This window comes from Sinocyclocheilus rhinocerous, unplaced genomic scaffold, assembly GCF_001515625.1.
Source record: "Sinocyclocheilus rhinocerous isolate Xijiao unplaced genomic scaffold, SAMN03320098_v1.1 scaffold364, whole genome shotgun sequence".
Classification (NCBI taxonomy): domain Eukaryota; kingdom Metazoa; phylum Chordata; class Actinopteri; order Cypriniformes; family Cyprinidae; genus Sinocyclocheilus; species Sinocyclocheilus rhinocerous.
Genome location: NW_015659024.1, coordinates 960,954 through 978,491, shown reverse-complemented (window position 1 = coordinate 978,491; position 17,538 = coordinate 960,954). Strand labels below are relative to the sequence as shown.

General features: G+C 39.0%; 1 protein-coding gene across 1 annotated transcript in view; it reads right to left on the bottom strand.

The window, feature by feature from the left end:
* Nucleotides 1–5,585: 5,585 nt before the first annotated feature.
* Nucleotides 5,586–17,538, bottom strand: part of LOC107723268 (uncharacterized) — a 25,405-nt gene continuing 13,452 nt past the window's right edge. The window contains exons 4-5 of the mRNA XM_016531838.1: nt 8,907–9,057; nt 5,586–5,736 (exon numbers count right to left, since the gene is read on the bottom strand). Coding sequence (XP_016387324.1) covers nt 5,586–5,736; nt 8,907–9,057 — 302 coding nt within the window. The remainder of the gene's footprint in view (nt 5,737–8,906; nt 9,058–17,538) is intronic.

Genomic DNA, 17,538 nt, shown 5'->3' with positions numbered 1-17,538 from the left:
AATTACATTTTAACATATATTCACAAAAAAAACTGCTATTTTAAATTGTAATAATATTTCACTGTATTTACTGTTTTTTTATCAAATAAATACAGCCTTGTGTGAGCAGAAGAGACTCTTTCAAAAATATTAAAAATCTTTTGACCCCAAACTTTTGAACAGAAGTATAATCAATTGCAGTTTCAGTGAATCACACCTGATATTAAAATTTGTTATCATCAAAATATTTACACATTGAATCCCCAAAGTAGAATCAAGATAAAAGAAGTACATCATCTTATGACCTATCAAGGCTAGTATCGCCAATACTAAAAGCAATGTGTTCAATATGTGTTTGATATCTATTATTTAACATTTAATAGACAAACTGCAAATTATCAGACTATGTTTTTGTGTATCATTTATTAACTATTACAAAATGATCAGTCTTAAACAACTTTTAATTTAACCCATTGAAACCTAAAATAATAAATGCTTCATTTAGATTTCCCTTTATTTATGAGAAATAACTTCAGATTATGTATCTATATCCCTGTCATTACTCCTGTTTGAATGAGATGTCTGTTCATTTTTTAATTTCAAAGCTTATTTTATGCATTTTCATAATAAAATTACTAGTTGATATTGATATTTTTATGTGATGATGCATATAGAAAAGAATCAGCCCCCTTTAAAATAATAACATTTTGTTGCTTTGCAGCCTGAAATGAAGACGGGCACAGTTTATGTTTTATCCAGCTGTATTTACTCAGTGCAACTTATAACATCCAAGTGAAAGATAAAACACCAACATGTCAGAAAAAATGTAAAACCAGAATCACTGAGTTGGAAAAAGCATCAGCTCCTTGTGTCAGTATTTTGCTGAAGCACCTTTTGCTTTAATTAGTCTTTAGTGTGTTGGGATTTCTCTCTACTAACTTTGCACATCTAGACTTTGCAATATTTGCTCACTTGACCACTTGATGGTGAGTGTCCTTCCACAGATTTTCAGTGAGGTTTAAGTCTGGGATTGGATCTCCGCCAGACATATCCTTTGTTTCTGAGGCCAAATAATTCAATTTTAGTCTCTTCTGACTCAGAATCTTCAAGGTGTGTTTTGGCAAAGCTCAGTCATGACCAATGTTCCCTCTCATTTTTTTTCTTGCTGAGCAAAACTTTTCTCTATTGGGCGGACATTTCAGCCACTTGAGCAAAAGTATTCTTTATACCAGAGCTGTACAGTGCACACACAAAAAAGTGTGTAACTTTTAACTTTAATATTTATATTTGATTTGACCCATGGTGTAACTAAATAATGCACAATTTAGGTTACCTATTTAACTGTTTTGATTTTTTTTTTCTTGCTAACAGCACTGTAAAAAAAAAAAATCAAAACAGTTAAATTCTTCAGTTAAACAAGGAAAAAACTGAAGTCGTTGCATTTGGAAACAAAGATGAAATTCTCGAGGTGAATGCATACCTTGACTCTAGGGGTCTAACAACTAAAAATCAAGTCAGGAATCTTGGTGTGATTCTGGAGACAGACCATAGTTTCAGTAGTCATGTCAAAGCAGTAACTAAATCAGCATACTATCATCTCAAAAACATTGCAAGAATTAGATGTTTTGTTTCCAGTCAAGACTTGGAGAAACTTGTTCATGCCTTTATCACCAGCAGGGTGGACTATTGTAATGGTCTCCTCACCGGCCTTCACAAGAAGACCATTAGACAGCTGCAGCTCATCCAGAACGCTGCTGCCAGAATTCTGACTAGAACCAGAAAATCTGAGCATATCACACCAGTCCTCAGGTCCTTACACTGGCTTCCAGTTATATTTAGGATTGATTTTAAAGGGGTCATATGATGTTGCTAAAAATAACATTATGAGCACTTTGAATTACCATTGTGTATGAAATGTGCTATATAAATAAACTTGCCTTGCCTTGCCTAAATTCTTTGTAATAATATAATATAATATAATATTATGTATTATAATATAATACAATATGAAAACATGAAGCAGATATTGCTCATGAATTCCATTTTTGAGGTCAATTATTTATTAGGTTTATAATATAATAATATAATATAACATAATATAATATAATACAATATATTATAAAAACAAACTGAAGCATTTAAACTGAGATCTGTAAACTAACTATAAAAAAAAAAACATGAACATGTGATTTTTATATAGTTATCTAAACATCCCCATGCAGTAGAGTTTGCACACTACACCTGTTTGTAATGTATCGGAGTTTTGTTACCGTTCTGTGCTCATCATCTACTTTTTCCACCAGTTAATCAAGCCACTCCTCTTTAAAACACGATGAGGTTTTATTTCACATGTCATTGTGTTTGCGTTGGCTCTCGTGTTGAGCTATTTCATCCGCAATCATTAAAGTATTTGATTTCTACATCGACTCATCATCATTCTCTTTCTATGAAACCTGTAAACCGGTTCTAACTAGTGACACCAACTCTATAGCGGTTTGCCCGAGCATTGCAATTATTTCACATTTACTAGAATTCAATCAAATGGCTTTCCCGACTCAAGTTTTGTGTCTGTCCTGTGCGCGGCATATTATTCTTCTGCGCGGTCGCGATGTGAGAAGTGCACGGTCACACACGTGCAACTTAGAGGAAACATTGGGCGTGAATCGCATGTGGTCTTTCTTGAGGAGCGGCATTTTTCCATACAAGCCACATTTGTGGAGAATCTGTGACATTGTTGTCTCATGCACACAGTGACCACTCTTTGTCATAAACTCCTGCAGCTGCTTCAGAGTTGCTGTCGGCCTCTTGGTCGCCTCCTTACCTTCCACTTCTTAATAATAGACTTCACCGTGCTTCTAGGCATTGATAAAGCCTTTTAAAAAAGTTTTCATCCATCTCCTGACTTGTGAGATCTTTTGACAGTGCCTTGCCACCCAGAGTTGGTTGCAGTTGCACTACCAAGGACTGAAATGCTCCAGGAAAGCTCTTTTCATGCTGAGCTGATCAAAATGAGCACAACTGATCACCGTTGAAAGTCAATGTCTTTGTGTGCCATTGAGAAGGTGATGAGCTACTCCTGATTTTCCTCCTGAGTTTACAAGTAATTTTTAGGAGGGGCTGATCCTTTTTCCAACTCAGTGCTTATGTTTTTTTCTGACATGTTGGTGTTTTATCTTTCACTTGGATGTTATAAGTTGCACTGAGTAAATACAGCTGGATAAAACATAATCTGTCTGTCTTTATTTCAGGCTGCAAAGCAACAAAATGTGATTATTTTAAAGGGGGCCCGATTCATTTCGATACCCACTGTAACGCAGGAATTGCAAATATCGACACTTCAGTCCACACTTACACCTGCTAATGAAGCACAACCAACTTGAGAAAGTCAAATGGACTGCAGTATGCAAACACATCGAGTCTTACTTGTGCAGAGAGTGTGTGATAGTCTTGCGCACATGTCCGTCTCTCTGTGCGCTGCTGGGAGGTTTGGGGGTGAGCGTCTGGTTAAAGGTGCGTCTGAACGGCTGGGTCAGAGGGCTTCTGGGAGCGTGAGGTCATGCTGAAGCAGCATGTGTGAGGGTGTGTGCCGACAGAATGGCCTGAGACACAAATAAAGATGAGAGATGAGAGCGACAATTCAGACATTCATTCCTGAAGTCTACTGAAAATAAAACGCTTGTGTGTTGTAGGGATTTCTATCCATAACAGACACTGATATGCCATGGAATCATCCCAGCACATGACTCCAATATTCGGGGGCGATTTCCTGTCAGTCTTGTCTCATCTACTCATGAGATCTAAACTAATTCAATCAGGAGACAACAAAGCTTTCTTTGTATCAGGACTGGAAGGTTCGTTCACAACATATAGAAACCACGATATCTTGTGACCACCAATGAATGTAACTATTATATCCAAACAGGAAAAGGACAGTAATTTAATCACGCCCTCAGGCCTGCAAGCACGGGATCTATACTTGACTACCCCATGACTTTTGACCACCTGCTTCCCTCCCTTCCTTTCTCTATTAGCAGAGGAAACGCGGAAATTGCATGGACCAAGTTTAAAAGACTACATTTAAAATCATTTAAAAGTATCGGAGCAATATATTCACAAATAATATGTTTTATTTCTGATATATGTGTGATGTGTTTCCCGTAATCGGTGCAAGTTTGATACACGGACATTAACGGCTCGCTGGACGACCGTTGATAAGGTGTAAACTATTGAAATTTGAAATCAGTTCTAATCAGGTGGACTTCGAATTTTCAGATCCGAGTCCTTTCAAACCCTGAATGAATTAATAATAATTAATTCCCTAAAATTAAGTAATCAAGACATTACAGTGTTATAATTTACATTTATAATTGCCGTGCAGAATTATTTTTTAGGGTTAAAATACTTTCTCATTTACTAGTTTAAAGGAATAGTTCACCCAAAAATTTAAGTTTGCTGAAAATATCCTTCCACAGCACTCCAGTCCATCAGTTAACATCTGGAGAAGACAGAAGCTGCGTGTTTGTAAGAAACAAATCCATCAAGGCATTTTTAACTTCTGACTATAACTTAACTTCATAATAACGCTTCCTCCAGTGAAAAAGTGCATCTCCTGTTGTCACTCGAGGAAGCGTTATTATGGATTATGAACTCGTATTTAAGACAGTCTGAAGTTAAATGATGCCTTAATGATGGATTTGTTTCTTACAAACATGCAGCTTTTGTCTTCTCAAGACATTAACTGATGGACTGGATAACTTGTGGATTATTGTGATGTTTTTATCAGCTGTTTGAACTGTCATTCTGACGGCACCCATTCACTGCAGAGCATCCATTGCTGAGACACTGATGCAATGCTACATTTCTACAAATCTGATGAAGAAACAAACTCATCCTAATCTTGGGTGGCCTGAGGGTGAGCACATTTTCAGCAGATTTAATTTATTTATTTCTTTAATATGTAATATTGGTATACATTAGTGTATAAATAAAATAGTTTCATAGACATAAGTCTCATAGTCCCTTAGCGTAATCTGAAATACATTTTTTGCTTATCATTGTAATGTTTGTTTGAATCTGAAGTGCTAAAACTGTTTGTCTAGTTCAGGTTTCAGTGATATCTTCCAGCAGAGGAGGCTTGGAATAAAACAATTGTGTTGAACGGTCCTGTGAAGGAACGACCTTATCTCAGTCTTTATTAAAAGCGGCATTTTTCCTTCGAGTCATTCGAGGTCAAGCACAACAGCCTCCAAAAGCCAGTTCATTCACTCACATGGAAGAAAGAAATTACACGGCTTATCATAACAGCCACTAAATACTTTATAATCGGACATACCAAAACACAGGAATTCTTCACATTTCATTCTTGTTTAGACAAGTTTTCATCTGAGCGAGAGCTTGGACTCGGTAAACATATTTTCCATACTGACATGCAATTTAATGGCTACCTTTCATTGATTCAAATGGGATGAGAAAGCATTCTTTCCGTCTTGCTCCTCTCGCGTAGCCGCTGCCGTGAGGGAGTTGTGAGGCCCCTGGCGTTTGATGAATAAGTGGATGGGACTCACCGGCTGGCGGTTCTGAGTTGCGGGCCAGGAAAGGGCACCTTTCTAAAGCTGCCAGGTGGCCACGGGCCAAGACAGCAGAGGAGCCGTGGAGTCTGTGCCAATACAGAACACAGCGGCCCAATAACACGCTCCGCAATCACACCTCTTCGCCTGCTGGCTTTCCATCTCTGCAAGGATCTCCTCAGCAAAGCAACTCAACAAACAGAAGCAACTGAGAGGTCATGTTAAAACGCTCTTCCAGATAGATATGAAAGCTTAGAGAGCTTGCATGTGAGGGTGTAAAATAAAGCAATAAGCCCCAAGAAGCCGTGGTTTACAGTGAATTTATAACAGCTAAGGGGCGTTGTTAGGGAAGACGCGAAGCGGTTAGCTGTTAGCAACCCCCTTAGCTGTTAAAAATTCACTGTAAACCACGGCTTCACTGGGATTATTGCTTTTATAAAACGGTTATTCCATATATGTAGTAAGGTTTCACAAAATAAAACAGAGCAAATAAAGTGTAATGATATTAATAAAAACAGTATTCTTCCACCAAACAATGTAGTTCCTCAGAAAAGGTTGTGGTTCCAACAAAGTGGTTGCCGAGCAACACACAAACGTAAACAAAGGTGTATGTTTGTAGAGTAATTTACAACAGCTTCGAACATGGCTCAACCAATCAGAATCAAGGACCGGAACTCTCCGTTTTATAAAAGCGATCAAAACGCAGATCAGGACGACAGTCATCTAAAAACATGATGACCCAAACCACACTGGCAAAAAGGAGACACTATAAAATCCAGATCTATTTGTTGTCATCAAATTTATTAGCTTTGCAGTGACTAAAATTTACCTACAGGTCATTATCGTGAAACAGCACTAATTAGAATAATGATAAATATAAATGCATTTTAACAATACACTAGTGGACACCAAGTTTGGAATAATTAGGTTTTTTAATGTTTTTGAAAGAAGTCTCTTCTGCTCACCAAGGCTGCATTTATTTGATCAAAAATGCAGTAAAAACAGTGAAATATTATTACAATTTCAAATAACTGTTTTCTATGTGAGTAAATGTTATTTCTGTGATGCGCAGCTGAATTTTCAGCATCATTACTCCAGTCTTCAGTGTCACATGATCTTCAGAAATCATTCTAATATGCTGATTTGCTGCTCAAGAAACATTTCTGATTATTATCAATGTTGAAAACAGTTGCGCTGCCAAATATTTTTGTAAAACAGCATTTATTTGAAATAGAAATCTTTTGTAACATTATAAATGTCTTTACTGGCACTTTTGATTAATTTATTGCATCCTTGCTGCATAATAACAAACTTTTGAACAGTAATCATGGAGCTAATGGAAAAACTCTACCCTCGGGATGAAAACATGTTCGTATGTGGCTGTAGTAATGAATGTGTGCTTGGTCGAGTCTCAAAAGAAGAGCAGTGCTTCATGGGGAGGTTTAGGGAGTATCCACTGATACAGCGTTGACTCACAAACACACACACACACACACACACACACAGCTGAGCGACCATTTCATTTCACAGCAGCACGTTTACTGTAATGCAGTGTGAGTTGAGGGCCTATGACAGACGTCTCCTCCGAGGGTCCCGTGGCTTAATGAAGCCCTCTAGAGATGCTGGACTGATTGCCTCACAGTATCAGGGAGGAGATCTTCATCCAGAAAAGTCTGTGGGGGTGGGGATTGTTTTCCCATAATCCCCTGCTGAACAAAATCGACTCGTGCCAAGAAAAACAAATCTCCACTTGCATTAATTAGAGTCGAACGTCAGCACAGAACAGTGACATCAGTGTAGCTGAATTGCGACACTATTGTAAATGTGCATGCAGTCATGTTAGCGGGCGGCACAGAAGACGCGATGTTTACAGGATCTGATGCAAGTGTGACATGCACAGCTGAGAGTAAAACACACAAGAAGATCATGTTTCATACAGACTGAACTCCACTGGAGGAACTGGAACATTATAATGAGAGTCACCCAATATTCTGGGGCCTTTTTCCTTAAAAAGAAAGTCAATTTTAGGTTCAGAATAGCATATCGCCCACATATGCACACTTTAATGGGACCGGCTTCAACATGAGGGTCAGTGGTCTCATATTTATTAATAATGCATGCGAGTGTTTTTGCTTTCCAATCTCACACATTTTGTTTTCTGTGATGTTTTGAACATTTTTGTTGCAAGTTCTGCTCACCGTATTTTTGCAATGTTATTCTTTTATCATATGAAACATGCCGCGAAGCTAGAGATTACGGTTTATAAAGTTGTAAATATGTAAAAAGTAAACACATTGATTCGCTTCAGGAGGCCTTTATTATTCCCCCGGAGCCATGTGGAGCACTTTTTATGATGGATGGATGCACTTTATTGGACTTCAAAATCTTGACCCCCATTCGCCACCATTATAAAGCTTGGAAGAGTACACACATTCGGATTGGTGCCGAATGAGAGAGGTATGCAAACACCAGGTTTATTTGTATAGTGTATTTAGTAAACTGCAGTATTTTTTATTTTATTTTATTTAAAACTTAAATTTCAACAAAAATACATAATAGAACAAAAACAAGTGAGGCAATACAGATAAAAAAAATAAATTAAATTAAAATAAAATAAAAATAATAAAATAAACAAAAAAAAATTACAATTTAAAAACGGTTCTTTAATGTGGGATGTTTTTAAAGCTTTTTTTTATTGGAGGATATTTTTTAAAGTGATAATAATACTAAACGTAAATCTGAAGCAAATTATTTACAGTTGTGTTAAAAGCAGTACAGTAAAACATTTGGGTTGATTTTACTTAAATATTTATTACAAGGGTAATAATAATGCATTATGGCAAAGCCATAAGAATTGTTGACATGCCAGTAGTTTGTTTTGCTTTAAATAATTTGGTTTAGGCTGGGTGTTTATAATAAAAGTCGTTTATAATGAATGCCACAATAATGTATGGTTGTTTTATACTTATGTTTTCATTTCTTTTCAGAATACTTTATATTTAGAGGATTTGTTGTGGAGTGATGGGAACTAAAATACATGTTTATAGTGTTTATGTTGTTTTATTTAACATTGTTTCTGAATGTAATTATGATGCACCTTATCTGTGTGTGGTTTTTTTTCCCCTCTCTCAACAATGCAATTTTGACCCGGGGCAACTTATAGTCAGGTGTGACTTATTTTCTGGAAAATACGGTATGCATATGTGTCACCATAGTAAAGTTATCTGCCAGAGAAAATATTAAAACAGGCACAGGCCAAGTAAACTCTCTAGCATACTAGCCTGTGCAGTTATGATTGAGCCATGTGTGCTCTTAAAAATACAGAAACCCTCAGTGTGTTGAGGTAAAGTGCGGTGTTACCTAGTGACGAGTGCGGCTCTGGTCAAGCAGCTGTCTGGATCGCAGTTTCTGCTGCTGCAGCTGCTGGATGGCGAACTGGAGCTGGTGCTGCTTCTGAGCGCTGAGTGGATCAACGTCACACACCGACTCGGCTTCACACGCAGCCCTGAGACTGAAGACCAACAACAGCATCAAAAGACTAGTCGAGAAGCATTTCAGTGTCCCAGCAGGCCTGACGCAAGAGCAGGACAACAGCAAACCTGGTACTGAAAAATGCTGTTAGCTGATGCCAAGAGCATCATTTGAGATGTCAAGCACCTTGCATGAATATAGATGAGACTAGGAGGCAAGTTCATGTCTGTGGGTCTCAAACAATTAAAAAAAAAAACAATACAATTAATTACTGACATTCATATTAAACATCACTTCATATTTTAGTTTTAGTGTGATGCTCATAAAAAGTGTGTATTCATGGCGAACACTAGGCTCACAGAACGTATGTATGATTTTGCTGCCTTGCGCTCCCAGCATCAGAGAGGCAGCGGCGGGAGAAGCTGTTCAACACTTCTCTAACTGGATTAACTCTCTCTGTTTTTGTTCATAAAGCTGCTGGGCCTCAGAGCAGCTACTCTGCACACGCTCCGTGTGGATTACAGGGGGAAAAATGGTCAGCCATGATGGTTCACATGCATTATAATGAAATTCAAAGAGAATCACTGGAAATGTCAGTGAAGAGACAGAAAAGAGAACCCTTTCCAAAGCGTTTTTAGGCAGCTGAAAATGCCAAGCACTCTTTTAAAAACACCCAGCTGTGGGCACTTGAGAGTGATTTGGAGGAGCAGCGTTTAGCCAGACCCATGATGAATGAAAGGTTCCTCCAAGCATTACTTTTCTTATTAATTTCGTTTGTAGTCTGGAGATGGATACTCAGAGACCAGCAACCCTTACACCAACAGGGACACTGCATTCTAAACACACAGACATTAATATAAAGTTGATCGCACCTTTGCAGCTATAACAGCTTCCACTCTTCTGGGAAGGCTTTCTGTGGGAATGTGTGCCCATTCATCCATTTGTGAGGTCAGGAACTGGTGTTGGATGAGAAGGCCTAGCTCACAATCTCCGTTCCAGTTCATCCCAAAAAGCAAATAAACATCAAATTTTCATTTTTGGGTGAACTATCCCTTTAAGCTCAGGGCTCTGTGTGGACCTGTCAACTGCTTCCACACCAAACTCATCCAACCATGTCTTCATGGACCTTGCTTTGTGCACTCTGGCACAGTCATGCTGGAATAAAAAAGGTCCTTCCTCAAACCGATCCCACAAAACAGCTGGAAGCAAAGCATTGTCCAAAATGTCTTCGTATGCTGAAGCATTAAGATTTGCGATCCCGACACCTGAAAAACAGCTACATACCATTATCCCTCCTCCACCGAACTTTACAGTTGGCACAATGCAGTCAGGCAGGTAATGTTCTCCTGGCAACAGCCAAACCCAGACTCGCCCATCAGACTTTGTGATTGGTCTCTCCACAGAACAGGTTTCCACTGCTCCAGAGTCCTGTGTGCTTTACTTCACTCCATCCGACGCTTGTACTTGCTGATGTTGAAGGTTGCATGTAGCTGGGGTTCCATGGAAACCCATTCCCTGAAGTTTGTAACTCTTCAGCTATGGAATCAGCAGAGCGTTGGTGACTTCATAGTCTTCCGCTTCGTGGAATAGATGCTAAACACTTTTATTTTCCAATAATACCACTTACAGTTGACCGCAGAATATTTAGCAGGGATGAAATTTCACAAACTGACTTACTGCAAAGGTGGCATCCTATCACGTTTGAGTTCACTGAGCTCTTCAGAATGACCCATGTTTGTAAATGCAGACTGCGAGGCGAGGTGTTCGATTTTATACACTTGTGGCAATGGGTTTGATTGAAACAGCTGAATTCAGTAATTAGGAGGTGTGAACTTATGTCCATGTAGTATATAATACATACTATTACTAGGGTTGTGCAAGAGTACTCTGAAGTGACACCAATTATCATTTATGATTATGCATGACATGAATTTTTGCTAAATTTGAAATTCAGTAACAATTTGAATAGGAACAATGAATTACAACATAATTTTGGCAGAATTCAGCAGAGCTGATCAGCGAGTCTTCAGCAACAAATGCCATACAAAACACCAAACTTTTCCCATAGATTTTCATAAGTCTGGCCCCCCAAAAATGATATGCTACTAAACAAAACCAGTTCCCATCCAGTGTATTTATTATGTAAAGACTGTAACCAAATTTCTTAACGAAAATACAAAATATTAAATTTAAACACATTGATTTAGTGACCAAATATTATGTGTTATCATATAACTGTTATCTTTAGACATCTGTAGCTTTTCATAGACAAAATATACTGGGTCAGCACACATCCACCAAAGACTTTTTCCATTTGCTGTACATGTTGAAGCCCTGCCCTAAGGGTTTGACATGGAAAGTACTTCATAAAGGAATACACATTAGGAAAACATCATCAGACTAAAAAACAAACATACTTTTGTACTTTTCTAAGCAATTATGGAACAATTCTCCATAGTATGAATTTCCTATGTGGCTGCATTACTCGTGCGTAATCACCTTGAATAAAAGCATCTGCTAAACGAATAAACATGAATATAAATACAGAAGTGAATTATTCTGGAAAAACTCCGTAAACATCAGTAAAAGCAGTGCTTGTGCAAGAGGCTACAAGAGAACAGCAGAGCCAAAGACACTTGGGATCACAGAGTCATGTGAAAAGAACCATCCACCCATGCAATTCTCATTTCTCATAACGGTTTGTGCGTTGGAAAAACAATTGGTGACCCATGACACAACCTCAAAGACCGCCACCTCTCCACATCTAGAGCACAAACCTCCACGTGAACCCGAACATCAGCGCAGCTACTTTGAAACAAACCTTTGACATTTCAGTAACAGCCTCACAGCCTCGGTTTAATCGCAGAACCACAGGTACTGTAGATGTTTACCAGTAGAGCAAACATGCTTTCCACAATAAACAATGAGAGCGAACTGCGGTGGGGAAGCGGAGGACTTCACTGTTAGTGTCAGATGAATGCATGTGCTAACTTTCTGACATGCTGATATGAAAAACAACACAACAATGCAAGCTATTGTCTGTTAGGCACAGTTCTAATCTACTGAGAACAACCACTACTATTACTAATAAATGCTACAAGTGCAGAAAAACAACATTTTGTTGCAACATAATGCAGAATTCCAGGGAAAAGTGCAATAAATGCATTGAGCTATATGTTGTTGATGATGCATGACTGCAGTTTGAGCTCGGCTCCAGTGTGCCGTGCCCCTGGCGTTCGCGTTGACTCATTAACACAACACTGTTATCCCGGGGAGGAATTTCTCACTCGCCAACCAGAGGAAAGTCCTGTGAAGCCCAAGCCATCTGGGTCCAATTAAGGTGAATGAAAAGCTTTTATTAAAATGAGGGCATCAATGTATCCCTTACAACTATTTTTAGTCCGGCGACCTCTTAAATTAGGCATGTTTGCAAGAAACCTTTGTTTCAGCAGTAACATATGACTCCTTGAAGGTATCAAGTTCAGTTTATTCACATTATTCACTCTGTTTCTGAATCCTGCTGATTCCATTATGATGTACAGATTAAAAGAATATGAGAAAATAAGAATAAGAAAATAAAATATGGGATGGTCAAGGGTAATAGTTACAAATAGTGTCAGAGGTGCTAGTCAGTGTAAATTTTCAGTAAGCACTCTGAATGATGATTGGCTCCTGGTTCTACCAGTTTCATGTATACGCCTCCAGGAGCTCGGCTGTTTTCAGAGAGAATCGTAAAGCTGTATCTTTCTTTTATAAATCTGATAAAACTAAAGACTCTACGGAGATATGAAGGATGCAATACTACTCGATAGGTACTCAAGAAAATGTGTGTTATGTCACCTTTAAGTTAAAATATTTGCCCTCTGGAATTGATTTCCAGGGACATTTTTTTTAACCTTTGTAAGGGCATTTTTTATAATTACTACTTTATACTAGAGCCCGACCGATATATCGTTTTGCCGATATGAGCATTTTATCGGCCGATATGAGCCTGTCGCAGATATATCGGTATCGGCATATATGCCGCCGATATGCCACCGATTTTAACATTTCTTTTACAGAACATAAAACGCAGATACAATGCTTGTCAATGGTGTAATTACGTAGTTTGTCCAGCAGAGCGCGCTCCATTGTTTGCTACTGGCGATCTGGATCTTTAAAGCTTAGGTATGTGGAATAGCATTGAAAATTTGAATGGCCATATCTCCGTAATGGCGCGGCAGATCCGCACCAAATTCGGGGGATCCCTTCAGCTCGAGGAGTCCTCTCAAACGCTGAATCGAGTGTACGTCTCGAGGCCCCCTTTCGAATGAGACCACCCCCCCGTCGATAGCCCCCGGAGTCCGGGAGTTGAATTTAAATAAAGTTGAATAAACTTCAACTTTACTGTTCAGTGCACTGATGTCAGACTCATTTTGGATAATAAAGTGTATTGTTAAATTGTTAAATACCCTGCCGTCATTACATATCTTTGTCACGTCATTATAAGTGTTTGATCACCACATTTGAGTGATCATTGCAAAAACTGTGTTTATGTGTATATATATTCTGTTTATGTATATACTGCATTCCATATATAGTACCAGTCAAAAGTATGGACACACGAATGGGAAAGTGTCCAAACTTTTGACTGGTACTGTACTATAATATAGCCTACACAAAGAATATCAGCCTTTTTTTTACTCCCTAATATCAGTATCGGCAATGGCCCTCAAAAAAACCATATCGGTCTGGATCTATTCTGTTATAATCACTAAAGCTGTCAACACTGCAAAATCGATCTCTTTCTTACATCGCACTGAACAACTCGCAATGTTCTCCGCAGTTACAAATTGGTCATCGCATTCATAAGCTCAACAGAAATATGTGATTGGTTTTAATGCTCAACGCTGCAAACTGAACGTTAAAAGAAATCTGATGAAACCTGAGCAAATCTACTGTAAATGTAATGCCGTAGTCGACACTTGTCATTCTCTTCACATTTCACTTTAATCGTGACTGCCATAATAGATCTAGTTTAATTGTGCAGGGTCATTTTTGCCCCCTTATCTTGAATTTGGGGGCATTTTTGTTTATCTTGATGGTATCTTTGCCCCAAGCCCCCATTAATTTCCAACCCTGGTTACTTACAGTATAAGCTGCGGCATTACAATTGGGTTCATATCTTTCCATAAAAGTTTACAAAGACTGTGTTAAATAGGGACTGGTTTACCAAAGAATCAGAGAAACATACCAAACAAACAAATAATGCTCTACTGACACATTCACATAGCTGAAAATTAACAGGCACTTTCCTAACATTAGGATACTTTGGAAAGTAATGGCATTTTTAGTCCAGTGATCTGTTGTAGTAGTTCTTCTGCCCGTGTGTCCAAATAAGGCACAAGTGGGCGGAGCCAAAGGGTCTTATGCTGATGTATTCATCTCTATAATGTAATAAAGGTAAAGAAGGGCAAGTTTGCTTTCAATTAAAGCTATTTTTGGACTAACATGGAAGTTTTTAGTCTAAAACGTACAGTATGTTTTTAAAGCACAATTACCTCTTACATGTCAAAAGATCAGGGAACATTAGATTTAAATTGAACAGTGTCTCTATGTTTCTACTATTGTAAGGGAGGAGAGCAGGGCTAAGAGATGCTGAGTCAGTGGACAGAATTCCTCAGGAGTGGCTAAGGAGGACACATCTCTGGCTCCAGACGTGAGGAGGGGTGCTGGATACAGGATCCCTTAAATCATCATTTCCCAGATCCAGGATAGGGGCAACTGGGCAGGAGGAGGACAACAGAACACGAATGGTAGCACGTGATGAATTACATCGAAGATAATAGCACTGTTTTGAGCACTTCAGTGATGATGTGCTTTTGTAGGTCAACCTGTAAGTTCGTATCACTCTGGTTCCCTCCACAAAAACCCACTAGGATTTTTCCATTGGCTTTTGGAATATTGCAGGAAATAAGCTCTGTGACCAACAAAAGTTTATAAATCTTACAACTCTTATAAATTTTGAAGCCTCAATACAACTGGCAGAAGTAAAAAGCTAAGCATAGGCTCTAAATGAACTATATCATTATAAACACAATGAGGTTGTGAAAGTGACTAGTGAGTAGATGAGTTTACCTGTTCACTGTGATGACATTTAATGTCCCCGACAACCTCTCTAGTCCCATTTAGACATTTGTTAGCAACCGTCTTTTCAAGACAAGTAAAAGCTGTAAAAATCACAAGGGAGTATTACTGATGTATTTTATGTTGTAGAATAAAACAGGAAAATATCTTGAGCTTGTGTTAAACGGATCTTATTTCAGGCATTTAACCAAAACCCTTTGACTTCAGGACTAAAATGAGGACTTATTTCCGGGTTTTGGCCTACAAAAATACGCCATCCCTGTTATTGTCATCATATTTCACAAATAATTTTCTTTAAAATAAAACTATTTTCTGTTAAAATAAAAGTATTAATTTCAAACAAGCCTTTTTGCAATATCACTGTATCATCACTAAAGGCAGTACATGAACCAGTCGTCACATCCTTACACTGAAATCGAGTGATTCTGATCCTCATAAACTTCTGCAGCTGTCCATACATACCGTAGGACTGTGTGCAAAAGTGTAAAGGCTGTCAGTAGGAGTAATCCTGGAATACTAAGGTAAGGTAAAGTCGAGAGTCGATTCAGCACTATCCGCTCGGTGGGACGCCACATTCTTCCAGCCTATGACACAATCCAAAACCTAAATATTCAATAATTATGACATTCCATTACCACTCTAAACCACGTCTATTATTATCATCATCTGCAAGTGGTACCAATAACTTACTGGAAATGAATCTCGATCGACGCCAAGAAAAGAGGCAGCAGTCATCCAAGTGGAACTAAAATCACCCAAATATTTCAGACTTGCGACAGCGCTGCCACATACCTAATGTGAAAAATAACAACCCAATGCTCGAGCTTTGGCCGTGCGCTCAGCTGCAGGATTTGGTTAGCAAATGGCCATTCTTCATTAGCATTAGACTAAACGTTGCAGTGCAGTGAGGGAAAAGCTGGTGGAGGAGGACAATGGCTTGGAAGTGGTGATCCAGCATACCTGGCAGTTCCTGGCTAGCGCAACTTCAAAGCTCCCTGCTTCTCTTTGAAAGCCATTACGCCTAACCCCCTTGGCTTCGACAACAGTGCACTTAACGGCTTCAGCATGTTTGGCACAGACCACTGGCCCCAAAATCTTGGAAGTGGAGGAGGTGCTCAAAAAAGCCCCCAAACATTAAAGACAGCAAAAAAAATGGGGTGAGCAGTATATCAAGAGATATTATGATGCATTATCAAACAAGCGTTCATTTGAGATTCTCCACAATTTGTAGGCCAAGTACGAGGTGAAGAGGAATTTGCTTCGGTTTTTGTGTGATTTGGTGCGTAGCACACACAGTAGCCAGCGGAAAGTTCCAGCCAGATGCCTAACAAATGGGATGCCACGTTTTGACCAGGAATGAAATCTTCCGCTGCAAACAAAAGGCAGACGGGCAGAATCTTCAGGGGGAAAAAATGCATTTTCTAACCGTTCTTCCTGGCAATTGGCAATTAATCTCAGTGGAAAGGACTGCAGCGGGACAGCTGAATCCTTGTTTAACGTCTTTTCCACCCTCCACCGCTTTACAGTCAATGTAATGGAAAAAGTCCTAATATTAGAGATGAGCTCCACTCTTAAGTATGAGCCCTGCCATACTGAATCAAAGCAGTGATAAAACAAACGCAGCCATCAGAAAGAGAATGCTGGTAAAAGTGACCGTTTGCTTTAGATATCACCATAAAACCACACGCCGGCGACTCTTACAGATTCTATATAACGGCTGCACTTTCTTTTGTGGAAATAAAAACATTTTAAAAAGGGAAAAAGCCAGACATTCCAGGAATTCCCTGACAGTTCCATACATAAGGAAGGGCTGAACTGGAAAAACAGTGGGGGGAGATCAGGGCCAAAGTGTCTGAGACATTGTCACTCGCATATCACTTTAAAAATACAGGAGTGTAACGGTGTGTACTTAACCCTTCCACTGTGAGGCCCCGAGAAACACGCTTCATGCTTGGCAGTCTCGTGACGTTTGTCCTGCTGCGATAGTAGAGGTCAGAAACTCTCATAATATAACACTTGAACTTGGGCCACGGAGCATGATGACGCAGGAGGGGAATCTGGGAGACGCTCTTCTGTTTTTTGACCCCCTATGATTTGGTCTACGGCAGGATCAAACTCTCTGCCAAGCTTAACACGTATGTGCTCTCAAACAGAGGACAAGGAAAACAGTGGAATGAATTTAGGAACACCGCTCTAGAACGCACACTATACGCTCATAGATAGTTTGGAAATGCTTCTATAAAAATGAGTTTTACACCAAAATTTAGACTCTCGGCTCTCTTAAAAGATTCTTTAGAGACCATTAAACTGGCCTGTAAGTTTTATTGCCTGTGACCGATTTGGCCAACATCAGCTAAGCACCTATACAGCGCGCTGCTAATTCTCCCACCACCTC